The sequence below is a fragment of the Drosophila grimshawi genome, unplaced genomic scaffold, assembly GCF_018153295.1.
Source record: "Drosophila grimshawi isolate 15287-2541.00 unplaced genomic scaffold, ASM1815329v1 contig_311, whole genome shotgun sequence".
NCBI classification, from domain to species: Eukaryota; Metazoa; Arthropoda; class Insecta; order Diptera; family Drosophilidae; genus Drosophila; species Drosophila grimshawi.
This window is the reverse complement of record NW_025063098.1, coordinates 25,926,918-25,946,912: the sequence shown is the minus strand read 5'-3', so window position 1 is coordinate 25,946,912 and position 19,995 is coordinate 25,926,918. Positions and strand designations below refer to the sequence as shown.

General features: G+C 42.1%; 2 protein-coding genes across 3 annotated transcripts; one reads left to right on the top strand and one right to left on the bottom strand.

The window, feature by feature from the left end:
- Nucleotides 1–917: 917 nt before the first annotated feature.
- Nucleotides 918–6,417, bottom strand: LOC6568649 (phosphatidylinositol 4,5-bisphosphate 3-kinase catalytic subunit delta isoform). Its single transcript, XM_001994425.3, has 7 exons — nucleotides 4,659–6,417; nucleotides 4,393–4,599; nucleotides 3,744–4,331; nucleotides 2,748–3,054; nucleotides 2,513–2,683; nucleotides 2,314–2,433; nucleotides 918–1,940 (listed from the first exon to the last, which is right to left on the bottom strand). The coding sequence occupies exons 1-7, from the start codon at nucleotides 6,389–6,391 to the stop codon at nucleotides 1,812–1,814; spliced, it is 3,255 nt and encodes a 1,084-aa protein (XP_001994461.1). The 5' UTR covers nucleotides 6,392–6,417; the 3' UTR covers nucleotides 918–1,811.
- Nucleotides 6,418–8,163: 1,746 nt separating this feature from the next.
- On the top strand, nucleotides 8,164–19,982 carry LOC6568650 (leucine-rich repeat serine/threonine-protein kinase 1). Of its 2 annotated transcripts, none has more exons than XM_032740667.2 (12): nucleotides 8,164–8,325; nucleotides 9,639–9,798; nucleotides 10,611–11,912; nucleotides 11,978–13,846; nucleotides 13,918–14,403; nucleotides 14,475–14,856; nucleotides 15,176–16,255; nucleotides 16,713–17,243; nucleotides 17,573–17,796; nucleotides 17,867–18,478; nucleotides 18,551–18,983; nucleotides 19,524–19,982. In XM_032740667.2, the coding sequence occupies exons 1-12, from the start codon at nucleotides 8,298–8,300 to the stop codon at nucleotides 19,749–19,751; spliced, it is 7,335 nt and encodes a 2,444-aa protein (XP_032596558.1). In that variant the 5' UTR covers nucleotides 8,164–8,297; the 3' UTR covers nucleotides 19,752–19,982. The 2 variants fall into 2 exon arrangements, with proteins under 2 accessions (XP_032596558.1, XP_032596557.1); XM_032740666.1 differs by lacking the exon at nucleotides 8,164–8,325 and adding an exon at nucleotides 9,120–9,559.
- Nucleotides 19,983–19,995: the final 13 nt, after the last annotated feature.

Sequence of the window (19,995 nt, the reverse complement as noted above, 5' to 3'; positions counted from 1 at the left end):
ACCTAACTGAAAAACGCGCGATAGGGTTATGTAGTATAGTATACATATATATATATATGTATATATATATATATATATATATATACATATGCTGCGTCGTCTATGGTCATGAGATGAGTGTAAAGTTAACCGGAAACGAAACTAGTTTTAAACAAATAATATATTTTATATACGTACATAAAACTGAAACTGAATTATTGATGTCAAATAAAAATTTATACTAAATGAGTTCTATAATGTTTTTATTCAATGAAATTTTCTGGATAGATCACAAAATCTGCAAAACATATCTTTAAAATTTTATCGTTATGTTCTTCGGAAACTACAGTGGCAATTTGGATGTTAGTTTCAAATAAATTGTTTGGCCCAAGACTCGTAAGGATCCGCCAAGATATGGCAGAGTTATGAGCGGTTTTCCGTTTTAATAAAAGTATTAGTCAAGGGACTTTCGACCCTATTATTCACCTTTATATTTCTTTGATATATATATATATATATCAAGTTAATTGTGATTATTAGGTTTTAATTTTTTTCTATTTATGTATTTATTTGGAAAATTTTCTTGACTATTGGAAATTCTGAACAATTAATCCTGATATGGCCAAGCTATGGCTTAAAAACAGCTGCCCTTTACAAAAAAGATAACTCTCTCTGAATTCTTTAGAGATTTAGGAAGGACACGATGCTGTAAAGTCGGATGGATTTTCTCTATGGAACTGCATGTAACGATTATGGGATAATTTAAGAATCCCAAGGCAGCTACGACTCATTTATTATTTTATGTGTTACAATTTAATTGTGTTTATAAATTGTTTACTGAAAGATATCATAAGTTCAGCTAAACTGTTTGAGCCAGGATGTCATTTATATAAGAGCCCCTTGGAAAACACCAAATAGAAGAAAAAACAAACACAATCTGGTGTTGCATACTGTCTATCCGTAGAAGAACATTTTTATTTATTTTCTTTTTAATTATATCTTTCGACTAATGTATACATCATTCATAATATGTGTCGAATGGAATATGCATGCATAAGTTTTATGAATTACCCGGCGTATTTAATAATTTTTTTTGTTTTTCTATTTTAACTCGTTTGATGTATGTATGTATACATGTAAGATGCTTCTTTTAATTGCTCTTATCATCCAGCCACACATGAAATACGGTATTAAGATATTACATAATATTACAAAAAACCATAAAACACAAAAGATGTTTTCCTTTTTCGATTGGAGTACATAAGACCCGTATAAATAATAGGTATAATCAACTTATTAGATACGAAAAAATTACGCGCTTATATTAAAGATATATAATAATAGGATACATTCATAATAATTTGTATAGGTAAGTGTGTGTAGGGTGTGTATGGGGCAAAAAAAATCAAAACCAAAAACTAGAAAACATTTTTATACCAGTTGGAAATCAAACATTATAAAAAAAAAATGAATTTACAATATGGAACAGAAAAAACATAATAATATTGGAGCATTTGTTTGCAGAACATAACGGCTGTCTATATGTAAATTATGTAAATTGTGTGTTTATGCTGTGTGTGAGAGATGTGTGTGTGTGTGTGTTTTTTTATGTTGGCCTAATGTAGTGAACACATAGTTTTGAACTCGGTTTGTATTATATATGAACAAAAATTGTACTACGCCTCGTCCGGAAAACGGAAAACACAGAGAAATGTTTGACAGAAACGGAAACAGTAGCCACAATTTTGAGAGTGTGGGAGAAGTGTGTATGTGGGTGTGATTCTGTTTTTATATCTTGCAAAAATATCTGGTTGTTATTTGTCTGTAGTCGTTCATTGTTTGTTGTTTTTCGAAAAATTGTGCGATGCCCAATTGAGTGAGGTCTTCCACGAATTGGCCAAAGCTTCGCTGAATTTCGCCTGGAAATGTTTGCGCGCATTCTCCTCCGTGTAGTCCAGCACCTGGTTATAAGGTGAGGAGTAACATGTTATTTTTGATATTTGTAATTTCTATATTCTTTTTATAATAATATAGTCATTTTGGTCAAGCGCTCATCAAATGTGATCATAAATTAGTTAGCATTTAAAAAAGAAGGAATAAATCAATTTTAGAGAATTTCTCTTTGTAAAAGAGTAAAATAATATAATAGTAATAAAATTAAAAAAACAATAACTTTATTTAAAATGACTAAATTATTCATGATAATCAATTTTTCTTTGTATAAATGAATTTCAGTGTAGGATCTACTACAACTACTACCACGGATGTATTGAGTTAATACAAATACCAACAATCAATCAGATAAGCTATATAATGATGTAGGATATGGCTTACCAAAGTCTCACGTAAATAGTTTAGATCCTTTTCTGAGGACAGTTCCGGCAATCCCGTTGAAATCATCATTGAGAACAGCGATAAAATAAGGCAGCCGTGTTTACGTAAAATTAAAAAGGCCTAAAATTGAGTGTAACAAAAAAAAAATATGATTCGAAATGGGGGTTTCAGTATATTGATGAAGTCTGTTACAACTTACGCGCTCGCACAATAGCTGAAAATAACAAAATTCCTTTGCCTCGCGATCAATGCATCCCTTGTTGATGACATAGACAAAGTCGTGTGTTAGCACAAAAGGAACACGTTCACGCCGCACACCAAACTTCTCCTTAAAATGGCCCAGAATATGGCCAAAATCGATGTGGAAAAGCTGTAAGAACAAACCACGCATAAATGACATAAGTGAAGAGGCAATTTTGGCAAATTTCACTAACCTGTCCATTACGCTTGACCATTATGTTGTCCGAATGACGATCGGCAACGCCGAGGACATATGTTGCAACACAGTAGCCGGCACAGCTGAGCGTAAACTCCTTGATGGCCTTGTTGAGTTTCTCGGGCGCCTTGTTATGCTCCTTGAGCCAACTGTAGAGCGAACCCTTTTTAAACGGCGAAGTCGCCGAAAACATACCCTTCTCCTTTTGTATGTTGGCAATTGTCTCCGCATGTCGAACCACCTCGATCATGCCCAATCTCTGCTCCATGCTGATGCAATTGTAGATGTTCATGCGTAAATCCATTCTAGGGGTTAAACAAAAATATTTTAAGTTAAGTCCGATTGAAATTCCGAATCGGAATCAGAATCTAAATTAAAATAATTAATATTGTTTACCACGAAAATACCACATCGGAATCAAAACATTGTAGGAGATATAGTCGATTCTGTTAGTTAGGTATTTGGAAGTGTTTTCAAAATGCTATTTTAGAACTTATATTCACAATTTTTACATACAAACGGACAGACAGACTGATAAGGCTAGACCGACTTGGTTAGTGATGCGGATCTCAATATATATATTTTATGGGGTTAAAGATGTTTTCTCCTGCCTGATTTTGATACCTATTTATACCGTATCGAATGGGTTCATATTCACTATTTCAATTCAAATAAAATACCGACCGAGCTATATAATATATATGTTAAGTTACTCACTTGGTTTTTTCAAACTTTTTATAGTATCTTTACGTATCGGCACCGTAAATTACCATAAAAACCAGGTATCAACAAGTAATATCGTAAAAAGGAGGTTGAAAATATATTGCAATTTCTAACGGAATTTTTATAATTTTTAAACCAGAATCGGAATTGGAACCTAAATTAGTTTTGTTTTGAAATCCTGTTTGAATCATATGGATTGATATGAGTACATTTTGAGGTGTATATTATACATATAACAACTAATAGTGATAATAAAATTAAAAAGACGCACCCTTCGCGTTTCCACAACTGATCCATAACGCGCAGCATTTGCAGGGTGAGCATATCCTGGCGCAGATCATCACCATTTTTGAATATGATATACACATCGCTCGCGGTCTGATCGATGTTCTCGAAAACAACCCATAACGGTCGCATCTTGCTGTCCATCACCTTGCACTTGTCGGGCGTGACGCGGCTGCATCTGAAGCTGGGATTCAACGGATTTTGGATGTTCTGGAAGGCGCCGTTGTTGTGCTCGTTGTGCAGAAACTTTTGCAGCTCATTGCGCACCTTCTCCTTGCTGCCCTTCTTCGCTATCACCGAACCCTGCTTCAGTTTCTCCAGCACTTCGAGCTGCTTCCGCAACGGTTTCACATGCTGCTTGCAACCCTTGAGATAAGCCTCCAGCAGCAATCCGAATCGTGTCTGCATGCAAGGCGTATGCATTTCGGAGCGCAAATGCCAAAAGAAATAGTGTCCAATGCGTTGATTGCGCAACGAGCGCTCCAGCAAAAATATAACCAGATCGTTCTCCAAATACGATTCATGCTTGATCGCCTGCATCAGCTGCAGCAGATACAGCAACAGATCCTCGTCCCTGTATGTGGCACATAGTGATATATATTCTATATATATGTATATTTCAAAGTTGAACTCACTTTAGGTAGTGCAGACATTTGATGGCAAATCGACGCACAGCCGGATCCGGATAGGCGTAGTCCAGCAACTCCAACGAGCGTTCGATGGCGATGAGTGGCCACTGCTTGAGGAGATACCAAATGTCGGCAACATCATCGCGCTCATTCCAATAGACGCAGTGCAGCAGCACGGACAGCTCCTCCGGAAATTCGCGTAATATTTCGTTTCTGTAAATATGCAACAATTAGTATTCGATATGGAATAGAATTAATGGTCGTCCACTCACTTGCGTTCCCAGATGATGTTGCGATCCTGATCGACCATCTCGTAGATTTTATCTTTGCCCGAATAGTTGGCCAGCAGAATGCTCAGGTCTCGCAACTGTTTCTCAGGATCTACCATTTGCTGTTGTTTATCGCGATTCGCTCGCGCCCGATCCGCGGCATATTGCAGCACATCATCCTCGCTGGGATAGCAGACTTGCGTGTGCTCAATGTCGCTGCTTCCCTGATGGAATTGCAGATGGACTACGGCGCACTCGTCTTTGCGCGGATTCGACTCAACGGTGCCCAGCGGATAGAAAACATCATCTGATTGTATATCATCTGCATAGGTCCAGGTGTACAGAGTCTGGCGACCATTCCTCAACTGATTCTTATAGTCGAAGAGCGTTGTATTAACCCATGCCAAGGGATTATTGTTGTAGTAGACATCCTTAAAGGTGCTGCTGTTGCTGTTCGAAGACTTCTTCGAGCGCGACATTTTCGTCACCTCAAAGACCACAATGCAGAGTCGTGTCATGCGTGGCAAATTGTGCATTTGTATATCGAATGCCAAATCATTGTCTTCAAATGTAAAATCCAATGAGTTGCCCGAGCTCGAAGCATCCAAACTGCGCTGGGCGCACAACTTGCGATCGCCATGATAGAGTCCCACATGGACGCCCACCTTAAAAGCACGCGCCGGATCAAAGTTCACATTTGTCACGCCGTGCAAGGTGAGCGTAAAATTTTTCGGTTGCAAATCCCAAAGCATTGCAATCGATTTCTCCATCACAATTTGACGTTCCGGCTTTGGGGGACGTTTCAGACTTAGATTCTGCTGCTCGTTGTAATGATTGATGTACGCATCGAGACGCATGACGGGCTGGAGGACAACATTGGGCACCGCCGCATCGGAGAGCATCTCTTGGATGTAAAGAAACTGTATCAGCGGATGATCCCCAAACAGATACTCATCCCGTCCGCTCACCTTGAGTATATAGTCATTGGCGCGATCATTGATCTTGATCTGTGAACGATACATCTTCTGTAGCGTGCTCTCAATCAAACTCAGTGGAGTATCATGCTCCAAGACGGAGAGCGTAAATGCGCTCAGATCGTTTTCGTTCTTTACGGTGATGAGGAATGCCGATGTTGGATGTCGTTGCCGTATCAACTCTGGCATTAGTGTCGAATTACCCAATCGCAGCGGATGCTCGTAAAGTAATCGCTGTTGCCAGGAGTATTTCGTGCGTTCCACCTTGATGCCATCGCATATAACGTTGACCTTGCTGCGAAAATATTCCACCTCCGGTGTACCGTGGCTATTCTGATGATCGAAGGATTTGCCAATGATGTCGCTGATCATTTTCGTTAATTCATAATCGCTGGAAAATGTGGTGGTATCGGTGCGTTCACCCAAATTGAGTAGACCAAAATACGGCTGGACCTCAATCAGTCGCTTCGTTTCATCCGTATACGCTTCGATGGTGTAGTGCGAGATGCCGTTCACCTGATAATCACACGCATCCTTGATCAGATAGCCCAAAGGTTGCACTTTGCCCAGAGCCACCATTTCAGCCTTCACTTCCCGTATGGTTGCCGTCGACTTAACGCGCAGCTGGAGCACAACCCCGTTGGGCATCAGGCAGGTGAGATCCACAATATCGGGTGGATCATATTTCCAGAGATATATCGAGAAGCACATGGCGGCGGTCACATGCGGCGGCTGGCAGGATGCGTATTGTATTTCGCACATCTTTAATTGTTATTTATATATATATATATATATATATATATTAATTATTATTATTATTTATTTATATTTAATTTTTTCTCTCTTCTCTTTGCTGCTCCGGTTTGTCTTTTAATCGTTGCATGCAGTTTCGGTTTTCTTTTTTATCCTTGTTACGAGCAGACTTCGTTTTCGTTCGTGTTGTTGTTGCTGTTGTAGTTGGTACATATTGTTGTGGTTGGTGCTAGTGTTGATTTTATTCCACTTCAAGTCAACGACTCAATTTTTAATCATGGCGAACTGTGTGTAGAAAAACAATCAAAAGGTTGTGCCAGTTTAGTTTACAAAAGCAATAACAAGATTGGCAAAAAAAATAATATAAGATGGCGACATTTTGGGAATAGATTTTTGCATAGAGTATTCCTGACAAACTATAGTGAATGCTCGATTGTTTGGAATTTGTTTTTTTGTTTTTTTTAGATGATTCATTTATCAACTTCAGCGCAACTTTGCAACGCATTTGAACAATAAAAGTTTTAAGAGCTTTATAAAATTAATAAAATCGAAAATATTATACACACACAAAAGTCGTGACACGAAGCGTAATATTTAGCATGCGACCACTGTAATTGTGAAATACTTCAAATTATTTGAAAACCCATAAAAATATAAACATTTTAAGTAGATGTGTTTTTGGCCATTAATAAATTATAAGAATCACTTATTATTAATCGCAAGCACAATATGACAAGATTCGTACATTTCAAAAATATATAATTCGCCAGATGGGTTAAGCTTGTAAAAAAAAAAACATTGACTTTATATTTTGTTAGCGTGAATCATACAGTGCAGTTCAGTGCGGGAGGTGAAGAGGTGAGAGCCGTGGCAATGACAAACGAGCAAAAGCAAAAAAAGAAGAGAAAAAACGTGAGCGCATGTGGAAGTTGGCATACTCTATTTGTGAGCATTTACGCTCGCACTCGTTTTTTTGGCTCAAGAGTGATAAGACAAAATTTGATCAATGGCTCTCTCTCTCTCATTCTTGGCCGCGAGAACCAAAATCAGTCATTGCCGGAGACTGAAGTGAGAAGTTTCGTTTTTCTACGATTTTCACAGAATTCCACAAAATATTTTTTTTTTTACTTATATCAAGTTTTTCGCATTCCATAAAATCAAATATTTCGTGCATTTGAACAAGCAGAATTTTAATGTTGCAAAAGCAACCAAAAATTCGTTGTACTTCTCTCGCTTAGGGTATCGGAGGTACATTAATTTACGCGGTACGGCCTTTGCCACCGATGCCTCATCTCTAAGTGAAAGACGCGCTTGGAATTGCATTGGAAAAAGCGTCGTCTCAAATTTTTACAAATTGCTTTTTATTTTTGCAAATCAAAATATCAAAACTTTTCCATTCGTTTTTATTGTTGTGTTTATTACCGAGTCTGTCTCACACACGCACATACATACATATGTATATTTTTTTGGGTGTGTGCTGTGCAAGCTTGTCTCTACTGTTTTGTTGTTGTTGTTATCCTTCTACGCCTTCACGCTTGATGTTGGACTATTTGCAAAACACTACCTCAGGCACAAGGAACACGTTGAAACCGTTAAAAATAATTATTTAATTTTTGTTGAAAGTTGTACCTGTTTACTTGTTGAAAGAGTTCCAGTGTTGTATAACTGATGTTTAGTACAATGATGCAGCGCTGTATAATCGAAACTATAAATAGCAAAAAAAAAAAACGTAACAAAACTCTGCCTCGTTTTCGCCAGCCCTGGCGCGAAGGTAAACAAACAAAGTGAAAATTTCGCGAGTAAAACGTGAAAATATTTGTAAAAAGGGCGCTACGAATATGCTAAGCATGTGCAACAATAAATAATTAACTTGTATGGTGAATAAAGTGCGTCGTGCGCTTTATATGACTAAAACATGAACCATAATGACGACTCCGATGAGGGTGAGTAAAATCACTAACTATAAAATTTACACACACACACATGCATAAGCAGATGTTTCAGTTCAAACAACAAAATAAAAGTCGCAACAAAATATTTTCTGCGAGAGCTGCTAATCAGTGATGCCAGCTAGTGCCTGTCAAAAGTAGCTGAAAACATAAATAAGCAAGAATTAAAAAAAAAACTGACTCATTTTCGTTCAACTGTGTAATTAATCTACTAGCTATAAATTTATTCAATTCCTGTTGATGACTATTAAAAAATCCTTGTTGCTCAACTTTGCAATTACCACACTAGTTAAAAATGGATGCAATTTCTGTTGATGACTATTCAAAGTAATTGATTTGATTTAATAATCTGCCAAATTGGCAACACTGTGTGTGTTTGTGCTAGTAGTGGTAAAAGTCAATAAAACAGGGCTTGGACAGGGTGGTTCGTCAAATGTGACAGTTGGGCGCGCAAAACAGAATATTTGAATGTAATGTGAATAAACAATTAATTGCAGTTCGAAAGTGTGACTTGGTATCACTTGACATATGCATATTATTTACTGCACGTAAGTCGACAAGTTGAGTGTGTACACGTTACGCGGTACCCTGTACTTAATTTTAAAATGTGTATAGTATATTGCAAAATTCAGCTATATGTCAGTAGGAAATAAGATATAATTTTTAATTATTTAATTATTATTATATGTGCAATAAGTTTTATATTAAAAATATACTTTTTTATTTGAAATTCTTAAAAATTTCTTAAGAAACGTAAAGTTTTTTGGTGTTGCAATGGACATTTTCAGACTACCCCGTTTGATGTGCATTTTGAATGGGTATTAAGCTGGCCGCTGTTCATGGACTACCCTACACGATGCAATGATGTGCAACAGTTGTCCCTTGATTTGTGTGTCTTGCGCAGTGCACAGCGCTGTGTCTACTGCTGTGGCATCAATGAATGAATGAATCAAGTCGAGGCTCGACAATCGCATCGATTTTCCAAGGCAGTCAGTTTTGGACTCAGTTACAATCAAGGCGGCGGCAAGTTTAGACGGCTTTTCCATTGCTGATGAGGGCATAAAATTTGCATAGCTTGCTAGTTTTTTTTTAGTTCTTTTTTTTCTGCGAACTATTTGCATAAGTATGTCTTGGAAATTTGTTGAACGACCAAAGCCTGGCACCGAAACAGCCTTGGAGGCCTGTGACTATTTCGTCGATGAGGTCATCGAGACAACGGGAGGAAGGGGTGCGAAGAACTAAAATTTCTTACCGATTAACCATATGGCTAATAAATTTATCATCAACTTACTTTGAATCTTCCGCAGATGCCCGCGAGGAAGTGCGACAGATAAAGCACAATGAACTGCGTGCCGCAGTCAGCGCTGGAGATGAGCGCACTGTTCGCGTGCTCCTCGAGGCTTTGGGCAGGGAGCGCCAGATTATTGTCAATATGGCACCATCGGGCGCAAATACGCTGCTTTTTATGTAAGTGCTTATTATGGTTAGTCACCCTATAATTCCGAAAGTTAATTAGTTAAAGTTAAACTGACTTTCTAAAAATTGTGGGTTGCATTTTTTAATTTCAGGTTTGATTTTTCTAAAATTTATAAGATATATGTCTAATTTCTAGGTTCTTCTTTTTTATGTGTACGTATAACATTGAAAAATTGTTACATTACTTTTTTTTGTCACTTATATTATTAATAAGTTTTTTTTATACATTTACACTTTATATTTTTTTTATATACACTTACTGACTGATAATGAGTCACACAGTTCAAGCTGTTATCATTCTGTTGATGAGACGTCTCCGAATCTTTAAAGCATTTATATTCTGATGTTAACTATATTCTCTGTAATGAAACTTTGAATTTTTTCTCCTCTCTTTATACCCTCAATCCATTAAAACAGGCAGAAGAAAGTAGCTTTTAAGTATATATATTCGTAATCAGCATCAAAAGCCGAATCGGCTTAACCATTCGTTCTAAACAATTCAATCCCAAAGAATATAAGACCTGGTGATTTCAAATTGGGAACCATGCGAAGATCAAGTTTATTTAATTTTAACGATAACTGTTCCCGTTTCGTTTATGAACTGCAAAAGTTGCTTTAACAATTGATAAGAACACCAATTTTTTTAACCAAAACATTATTATATTTTGCTATATATTGCCTTAAATAAGGCAGATGTCTTCCCAGTCTGTTAACTGTTCTCTTTCTATTGTGGAACATTCTGCACCCATTGTATCTGTATCTTTTAATTAATATTTTACTTTCAATCCCAATCCCAATTCCAGTGCCAGTCAATCGGGTTTTGAGAGCATCACGCAGAGACTGATCGATGCCGGCGCCGATGGACGTTCGCATGCGGTTACCAAATATTCACCGCTCTATGTTGCGGTGCATAATGGACATTATGGGATTGCCAAGTTGATGCTGGAACGCTTCCCGGAGCTGATACAACAGGCGACAGTGGAGCGTTGGTTGCCGTTGCATGCTGCGTGCATAAATGGGCATATCCGGCTTCTGGAACTGATTATTGGCTATGCATATCCCGAGTATCTCTATCAGACATATCGCGACGAGGAGGGTCAATGGGAGTGGCGACTGCCCTACGATGCGAATGCTCAGGATGTGACAGGTCAGACGAGCCTCTACATTGCCAGTTTGTTGGGCAACAAACAGTTACTCGGCGTGCTCCTGAAATGGCAAATCAGATGCCGGCGAACGATGGGCGAGGATGGTGGCGGCGGGGATGCTGGCCCAGTTGGTAGTAGCAGCTGCTCCATAACGGGTGGCCAGAGCACGCCCATAACACCGACAAGGAAACGTATCTCGTTTGGCATACAGGCCATCATGTCCCGGCTGCACATCTCCGGCGAGGGTGATGCGCTTGAGGCAACGCTGCAGGATCAGGAATCGTATCGCTGTCCCATTCATATCAATTTGCTGTGTGGTGCGGCAAGGGAAACAGCTTTGCTGGCTGCCGTTCGTGGTGGGCATTTGGATGTGGCTCAAGCGCTGTTGCAGCATGGCGCCAATCCCAATATTGTGGCGAAGCCGGTCGAGGATCACAACGATCCCAAGTGCAGCGAAGAGATCTATGGCCTGAGCAATGTGCCCATTGCGGAGGCATGCAAGCAGCACTCGTTGGCCATGGTGGATCTGCTGCTTAAGTTTGGGGCGAGAGATGACAACGGCAGCGCCATCTGTGTGGCCATTGCTAGCGAGGATGAGGCACTATTGAGTCGCCTGTTGGCGCGACGCGTCCATCCCGACTCCGATTATAAGATTAATAAGAAGGGTCTGCCCACGCCCGTCGAGGTGAATGTGTTTCTGCCCTCGGCCAGTAATATTTCGTATAGCGCCATGTTTCCCAATGTGCCGACCATCATCGATTGGCACAGTCTCAGCATGAATGTCCAGTTGTCCTTTGTGCGCATCGGCTGGCTGGTCAGTGGTGTTCTACAGCTCAATCCCAAGCTAACAACTCATCCGCGGCTCAGCGAGATCGCTTTAACGGCCATCACACGCATCGATTTCTCGCACAACGTACTCACCAGCATTCCGCCGGAACTGTTTCAACTGGTTAGCCTCAAGTGAGTCCAACTGGAATTTTATTATCCTTGCAGCTTAAACTTAAACTTGATTTTCTTTATTGTAGATATCTCAACATAGCACAGAACAAAATCGCTGAGTTGCCGTCGCCGCTGGGCAAAACCTACAGTTGTCCCGTGCTGGACGAACTCTTCCTGCAGGATAATCAGTTGACATCGTTGCCGGCAGCAATCTTCCAGTTGCCCGCCCTATCCATATTGGATATATCCAATAATAAGCTGCAACAATTGCCCTTCGATATGTGGCGTGCGCCGAAGCTGCGTGAATTGAATGTTGCTTTCAATTTGCTGAGGGAACTGCCAGTGCCACCGATGCAAACCAGCGGATCTCTGCTCAGTCTGGACAAGTTGCAGCTGCTGCAATCCTGCGATGAACCCTCATCCAACAAACCGCATACGCTCTGCCAACAGACTTTGACCCATCGAAATCTGTGGTCCACAGCGTTGGATATAACGGATAATGATATGAAATGGCAGCAGGATCAGGAGCAGGAACAAGCATTGGCGGATGGCAAGAAGCCGCCACATGGTGCCTCCCAGTTGAGCAGCCTGAATATTGCCAACAATCTATTTACCTCGATTCCGGCTGCTTTGCCCTGTCTCGCTGTGAATCTGACACGCCTGAATATGTCGTATAACAGTCTGCGTTCCATGGGACATGTGACCAGTTATCCAGCGACGCTGAAGCAATTGGATTTGAGCCACAATGAGATCTCGTGTTGGCCCAGTTTGCCGCGCATCACCGAATCCGATCCGAATCTATTGTGCTATAGTCACGTCCAGCTGCCGGACGGATCGGATGAACCCATATATAAGACAACAACAAAGGGCAGCAGTTGCTCCTTTCGCGCTTCGGTGCTGAAGAGTGTCTGCCGCCATCGTCGCCATTTGCGTTTGGAGGCGTTGCGTACCCTAATCCTTGCTGATAATCTGTTGACACGCATTCAGTTGTCCACTGATGATGCGACGACGCTGTTCAATGAGAGCGAGGATGCCGATTGGAATGTTGTCGGCGTCAACAAGTCCAAGGTCATCTTTCCTAACCTCTCCATGCTGGACATGACCAATAATTGCCTCAAAGAGATACCAGCCTCGCTGCACGAACTCTCCAGCTTGTCCGTGCTGAATATCAGTGGAAATGTTCAGATCTCCGAATTGCCACCACACTTGGGCCTTCTCTCGCGACTTTGGAATCTGAATACGAGGGGTTGTCTATTGCAGGAGCCGCTGCGCTCCATGATCGAGAGCAAGAAGCACAAAACGATGGATATTGTCGGTTATCTCAAGTCCATCTATGAGGATGCACAGCCCTATGCGCGAATGAAACTAATGGTGGTGGGTTCCTGTGGCATAGGTAAGACCACACTGCTGGATCTGCTGCGTCAGGGCGTGGGCAACAATTCAAGCAGCGCCAGTTCACAGCGATCCCATCGCGCCAATGAGAATCATTGGGCCAAGCGGATGGGACATGCACGGAGCACTTCAAGATCGCACCGGCAAGCGAATATCTCGACGGTTGGCGTCGATATTGGCACCTGGATCTGTGAGAAACGCAAGCGGGCGACGGGCTGCCAGGCGATCGTGTTTCGCACTTGGGATTTCGGCGGACAGAAGGAGTATTATGCCACCCATCAGTATTTTCTGTCGAAGCGCAGTCTGTATCTGGTGCTTTGGAAGATAAGTGATGGTCACAAGGGTTTGGCTGAGCTGCTCCAATGGCTGGGCAATATTCAGGCGCGTGCGCCCAATTCACCGGTGCTGATTGTGGGCACACATTTTGATACTGTCGGTGAGTCCATCTCGGCCCAGCAGGCAGAGCAACTGCAACAATTGATACGCGAGAAATTTATTGCAATTCCTGATGCGGAGAAGATTGGATTACCGCGCGTCATTGACTCCATTGAGATTAGCTGCCGGTGAGTTTCTTAAGTTTACTTTTGTAATATTCCGTAATTAAATATTTCTCTTGATAATCCATATCCCTAAGCACGCTGCACAACATCCATTTGCTGGCCAACATCATCTATGATACGGCAATGCAGTTGCGTTCGCCTGGCTCCAAGGATCCTTTGCTGCTGCAAAAGATCCCGGCCAGCTATATTGCCCTGGAGGACATTGTGAATGTGATTGCTTGCAATTTGCGTGCCGCTGGTCGTGATCCCGTCCTGGATGCGGAACAGTATCGTTGCCTGGTAACGGAACAGATGCGTTTGCATAACTATAAGAGTTTCCGGGATGCTGCCGAGCTGCAGCAGGCGACAACGTGGTGTCACGAGAATGGCATCCTGCTGCACTATGATGATGCCACATTGAGGGATTACTATTTTCTCGATCCGCAGTGGTTGTGCGATATGTTGGCCCATGTGGTCACGGTGCGCGAAATAAATCCGTTTGCCCCAACCGGTATCATGAAGCTGGATGATCTCCAGCTGCTATTCCGCAGTGTGCATGCTCAGGGCAATGGGAATCGCAGGTGGGATCAGTATTAACTCCAATTCACGCATAGATTGTTGTGTACTAATTTGTGTTTTTGATCCTCTGCAGCTACATTGTCAGTTTGTTAAACAAGTTTGAAGTGGCTTTGACGTGGGATTCGCGCACACTCTTGATACCCTCATTGCTGCCTCTGCAGGAGGCAGCTGTTTACAATGATGGTACTACAGTTAAATTGCTGCAACGCGTTCGCGGACGTAATCACAATCTGGGCTGTTCCGTCTCGCAGGAGCTGAATTTGAATAAGCTCATCTACGAGCAGCACTCGCCACGCACCGCCTCGTCTACGTCAGTGGCGGCCAGTCAGGGTTTGCGCCGCATGCTGCTGATGACATATTTTCCCTCGGGTTTCTGGTCGCGCCTGATTACACGTGTCCTCGCCGACGAACAGATTATCGAGGCCATTCGAGCGATTTATGTTGCCGCACAGGATGTGAGTTTGAACCCTGAACTCCTTCAGAGGATGTTATTTTTATATACTGACGTTATTATAAATGTGAAAGTGTTATAATGTTTTGCAAAAGTATGTAGGTTAATGCCGGAATGCACTGTCAGTAGGCCCACGCTTAAAAAGGTGGACATGGTGGACACCACAACTAATCACTCTTCGCCAAATGTTAATGTTTTAATGTTTTCTGAACCAAATTGAAAAATGCAGATGAATTCTTAACATTATTATTATATAACTGCAATTCGAACTAAGCTAGGCAAAACTACAGCACTGATTTAATAATATATTTTTTCTTCTCCAGAAATATCTCGACTTTGATTTGCGTGGCTCACTTGAGCAGGACACCCAGTGGAATCTGTGGCAGACTGGTCTGGCCTTGTACTATGGACCCATATTGATATTTCGCATCTGGGAAGTGCCTTACCAGAGCACGGAGCGTACACAGCCCTTTCGCACGGCCAGCAATCGCTTCAAGCTCAAATTGGACGGCATTTGGAGTGATGTCAATCTGAATTCGTCGAGTATTCTGGAGGTTTACTTTCCATTGTATCATGTGACCATTGCCCAAGAGCTGGACGCTGGGGAACGACAACTGTTGGCGGAGCTGCAGCCGAGCATGTCACAGGTGGCCAAACTATTAGCTTTGGTCGTGGATCATATTGATCTGCTGCTAGAGGATTGGTATCCAGCGCTGGGCACCCGTTTCGTGCACACCTCGGAGGGCAGGTTCCTCATTACGCGACTGGTGTTGTGTCCGCGCTGTCTGCGCAAGCTGCAGCTACAAAACGGAGCCGAACCGCTGGAACGAGAGCCCACCATGAGTGGCAATCGTCCCAGTCGGAGTGGCAAACGTGGTCCGTTCTTTTTGCATGGAGCTGGCGAACCGGGTGATGATGGTGCTTTGAATGTCTTCTCTGCATATCTAAATGCCACTGCTAGCAGGGAGCGAAGATCAGCTGACTCTTTGGGCGCCGGTTCGGATGCGGATTCGGGCGTCGGTCCCGACTCGGCGTTCTCTTCGAGAAACACCTCTGTGGATGGCCATCCAGCGTATGCACCCCATCATCTGCCAGATAACTCAAATGTCTGCTACGCGTGGATGGTCGAGGAGTGCATTTTATCGGTGTACAATCAAAGCAAACTGAGTTGTCCCGTACATCTGGAGCAGTCGATGGCTCAGCTGGCGCCAGATGTCATCTTTGCCGATATACCCGATAAGCACACAATTGCCACGGAGTGCATCATAAAGGGTTCGCTGTTGGGTCGCGGTGCCTTTGGCTTTGTCTTCAAGGCCAGCTGCAAGTTGCGTGGAGCACGCGCTTTTCGTCCGGTCGCCATGAAAATGTTGCAGCCAGTGCCGCCAGGTGCGCGGGCCAAAGAGGTGAGCCTATAGAATATTTATACGTACATATTTACAGCTGCGGTCAAAATAATAGTAGTGAACACATATATTTTGATACAAGTTAAGAAATAACTACTCACAATTTAGTTAAAAACTATGACACTTTTATTTAAACACACGAAATCAATTCTGAAGATAATTATACTTAAATATTATTTTAATATTTATTTTTGTTAAATTATTTATGGTGGTTATATATTATTACGTTTAGTATTTGGAAAATAATAGTATTAAAAGCATTCTTAGATTTGAAACCACACATTTTTCGTATTGTCGATTTGATTTTTTCTTCATATTGAAAATGTTGACGAGGTTTCGATTTTATCAACTATACATCAATTGAGTCATATTATTATGAAATGCTTGGAGAAGCAGCACTACTATTATTTTGATGGTATATGTGTATCAATTTACTAATTTTACATATTTTTGCTAGAGTGCCTTGATGGCCTATAAGGTGGCGCTGGGCAAATGGGATCGCGATCCGTTGCAGCATTCGTGCAAAGCGTACTGCACCGCCAGACAGGAGCTGGCCGTGCTGCTGACACTGAAGCACCCGAATATTGTGCCCCTAGTGGGTATTTGCATTAAACCACTAGCCTTGGTGCTGGAGTTGGCTCCGCTAGGCGGACTCGACGCTCTTTTGCGACAATATCGACGCAGTGGGGCACACATGGGTCCGCATACGTTCCAAATGCTGGTGCTGCAGGCCGCACGTGCTATAGAGTATCTGCATCGCCGTCGGATCATTTATCGCGATTTGAAATCGGAGAATGTGCTCGTTTGGGAGCTGCCGCAACCGCACAGTGAGGATTGTCCGCGCAATCAGGTGCACATCAAGATCGCCGATTATGGCATCAGTCGTCAGACTGCGGCTGGATTGAGCGCCAAAGGATTTGGCGGCACCGAAGGTTTTATGGCACCGGAAATTATACGCTTTAACGGTGAGGAGGAATACACGGAAAAGGTACGTAAATCAATTAAGAACGATGCAGTCGACTGAGAAATACTCTGATAATACCAGCTGACAACAGGTGCCAGAGAACAGGGATTTCCCAGTTTACTAGTGGACGTATCACCCCAATTTAGGCACTTTCACTGACGCGTGCACAGACCAGTAGATGTTACAAGTTACAAGCTTAAAGCTCTGGCTTTTTCATACAAACGGACAGAAGGACAGACAGCATGACGGACAGTGCACAACATAAATATACTCTAGATATCATCGGTATCAGAATATAAAAATGGCAGCTACAAAGTTAATGTGGATGATTTGTTATCAATGTGTTATTTCAGGTAGATTGCTTTTCGTTTGGCATGTTCATCTATGAGAACATTAGCCTGCGTCAGCCCTTTGAGGGTCACGAGTCGATCAAGGAGTGTATACTCGAAGGCAGCCGTCCGGCGCTAACGCAACGTGAAACTCAATTCCCAACCTGTTGTCTGGATCTAATGGTGCTCTGTTGGCACGAGCAGCCACGACGTAGACCATCAGCTAGCCAAATTGTCTCCATACTTAGGTGAGATTGGCATACAATTATCTTACAATTATATACATATATTAAAATATTATTATATATTATTATATAGTGCACCCGAGTGTATTCATCTCTTGGATGTGGTTGCGCTGCCGCATAGCGATAAGATTGTTTGTGGCGCCTTTCAATTGCTTATGGGTGGTTTGGAAGAGGAGCGCGCCGGGCTGGAATTGTGGCTACCTGCGTTTGGTTCGCGCATTGATATTTTGGATGTATCGCCAACGGGCAGTTTGTTGCAGTGCAGCAGCATCAGTTGTGCACCACAGCCACAGATGGGTGCAACACCCAAGACGCCGGAGAATAGCGCCACCGTTCGTGCCCGTTCCGCTCAGCGTATACCCAAGGTGAATATGCTGTGCTGTTGTCTTGTCGGCGAGGCCATCTGGATGGGCGATGTGTCTGGCAATCTGCACGCATATAGCACCGCAAGCTATGCGCATCTGTTCTCCTATATGCTCGATCCTGCCATTAAGTCAGCTGTGATAAGTCTAGTCCATATGGAGGGCATTGCACGCGTTGCTGTCGGTCTGCACAATGGTCGTGTGTTTCTCGTGGATGCCGATCGTGTGCCCAGCAACTGTGCCTTTGCCGAAGGCTCATTTGTGCTCACCGAAATCTGTTCCGGTTTTGTGCTGCACGCCGCCTGCTCTGTATGCCTTGAGGGGTGAGTTATCAATCCCCGATCAATTTCTCTTTCTATATCTCTCCTATAATCGCTTGATTTCGCACAATACAGCAACTATGAACTTTGGTGCGGTGAATTGGCTGGTAAAATTAATGTTTTTCCGCTGAACGAGTCGGGTGTGTGTGGACACCAGGCCTTGTGCCACAGCGAGGAGCCTAATCTGATTGAGGATGTGAAAGTGGTGCGCTTGTGCAGCAATGATAGCCATGTCTTTAGCTGTCTCTATCCCGGCTGTATGGTCTACCAATGGGGCGCAACATCAAAGCGCATTGAAAACAAACTGGATTGCTCCAAATTGCTGCCCTGCTCTGAGTCGCTGCAGAGCATTGCCATTGATGAGCATGTTAATCTGATCAAGTGTCAAATCTCTGCCTTGGCGGCACACAACACGGAACTATACATTGGCACCACCTGGGGTTGTCTCATTGTCGCCGAGCTGCAAACGCTGCGTCCCGTTAGCGTTTTTCGACCATATGAGAATGAGGTAGGCACATTTGATATGATTTGTGTGGTATATTAAGTGCACTATGCACTAACATTTTCTATGTATGACAAAATTCAATACAAACGAACAAAAACTGAGTCACTTTGTTCACCTTCACATTTAAGTTTAAATTTGAACCTACCTAAATTTGGTGGGTGGATTATATCCCTCCCTGCAGATAAATCCCGAAGAGATTGGAAATATATCGAATTAAAATAAAGTAGCTAAGTTTTCAAATTGCACTGACTAAAAAAATAAATAACAATTCTTAATCAAATCCAGATTAGTTAATGATATTCTCCAACTCACAGCCAATCTTTTATTGCCAGCAGCTGTGTACGATTTTTATTTAATCGGCTTTTATTCATATGCTTGCCGAAGTGGATATCATTAAGATGACTGCAGATTGAGTTAAATACGTGATGATTACTTAAAAAGAAAAAGAATCAAATCTTTCCATTATATTCTTTAAAATATTTATTTTTCCTTTAATGCGAATCATTTTTATCTTTGTTTGTTCTTTTCACTTTCCACTTTCAGATCAAGGCTATCATAACCATGCCCAATGCCAGTGTACCACTAATTGCCACATTGGGGCGTCGATATCGTTCACTGATCACACGGTATGTGGACATGGGTGAAAGCACATCACATACGTCCAACTCTGTGGCAAGTACACCGACGCACGGGGCAGCCAAATCTGTGCCACCAGTTGATGTGGATAATCACATACATTGCCTGCTGTGGCGAGCCAAGCACTGGACCTAAGACCGATCTCAAACTAAATACAACTACCTAATACTGTTAAAATATTTATTAATCCACTAAATGCTAAAACACAACAACAAGTAGCCACTTTTTTGAATATTAGTTTGTTGAACGAATCACGCTGGGATGATTTTGGTGGCACATTCACTGCACATAAAAACTATTAATACTTAAGCTAATCGCAATTGTTGAGGTCACTAATAATATTTCAAGAGATTTATTTTAAATATTTTCGAATAATGTT

What these genes read in the sequence shown, in the direction of transcription:
- LOC6568650 (XM_032740666.1), top strand. Translation starts at nt 9,457, where the DNA reads ATGTCTTGGAAATTTGTTGAACGACCAAAGCCTGGCACCGAAACAGCC. An exon ending in CAGGGCAATGGGAATCGCAG is followed by an intron (nt 14,404 to 14,474) that starts GTGGGATCAGTA and finishes GATCCTCTGCAG; the next exon opens with CTACATTGTCAGTTTGTTAA. An exon ending in AGGAGGAATACACGGAAAAG is followed by an intron (nt 17,244 to 17,572) that starts GTACGTAAATCA and finishes GTGTTATTTCAG; the next exon opens with GTAGATTGCTTTTCGTTTGG.
- LOC6568649 (XM_001994425.3), bottom strand. Translation starts at nt 6,391, where the DNA reads ATGTGCGAAATACAATACGCATCCTGCCAGCCGCCGCATGTGACCGCC. An exon ending in AAATGTCTGCACTACCTAAA is followed by an intron (nt 4,332 to 4,392) that starts GTGAGTTCAACT and finishes TGCCACATACAG; the next exon opens with GGACGAGGATCTGTTGCTGT. An exon ending in TGGTCAAGCGTAATGGACAG is followed by an intron (nt 2,684 to 2,747) that starts GTTAGTGAAATT and finishes TTGTTCTTACAG; the next exon opens with CTTTTCCACATCGATTTTGG.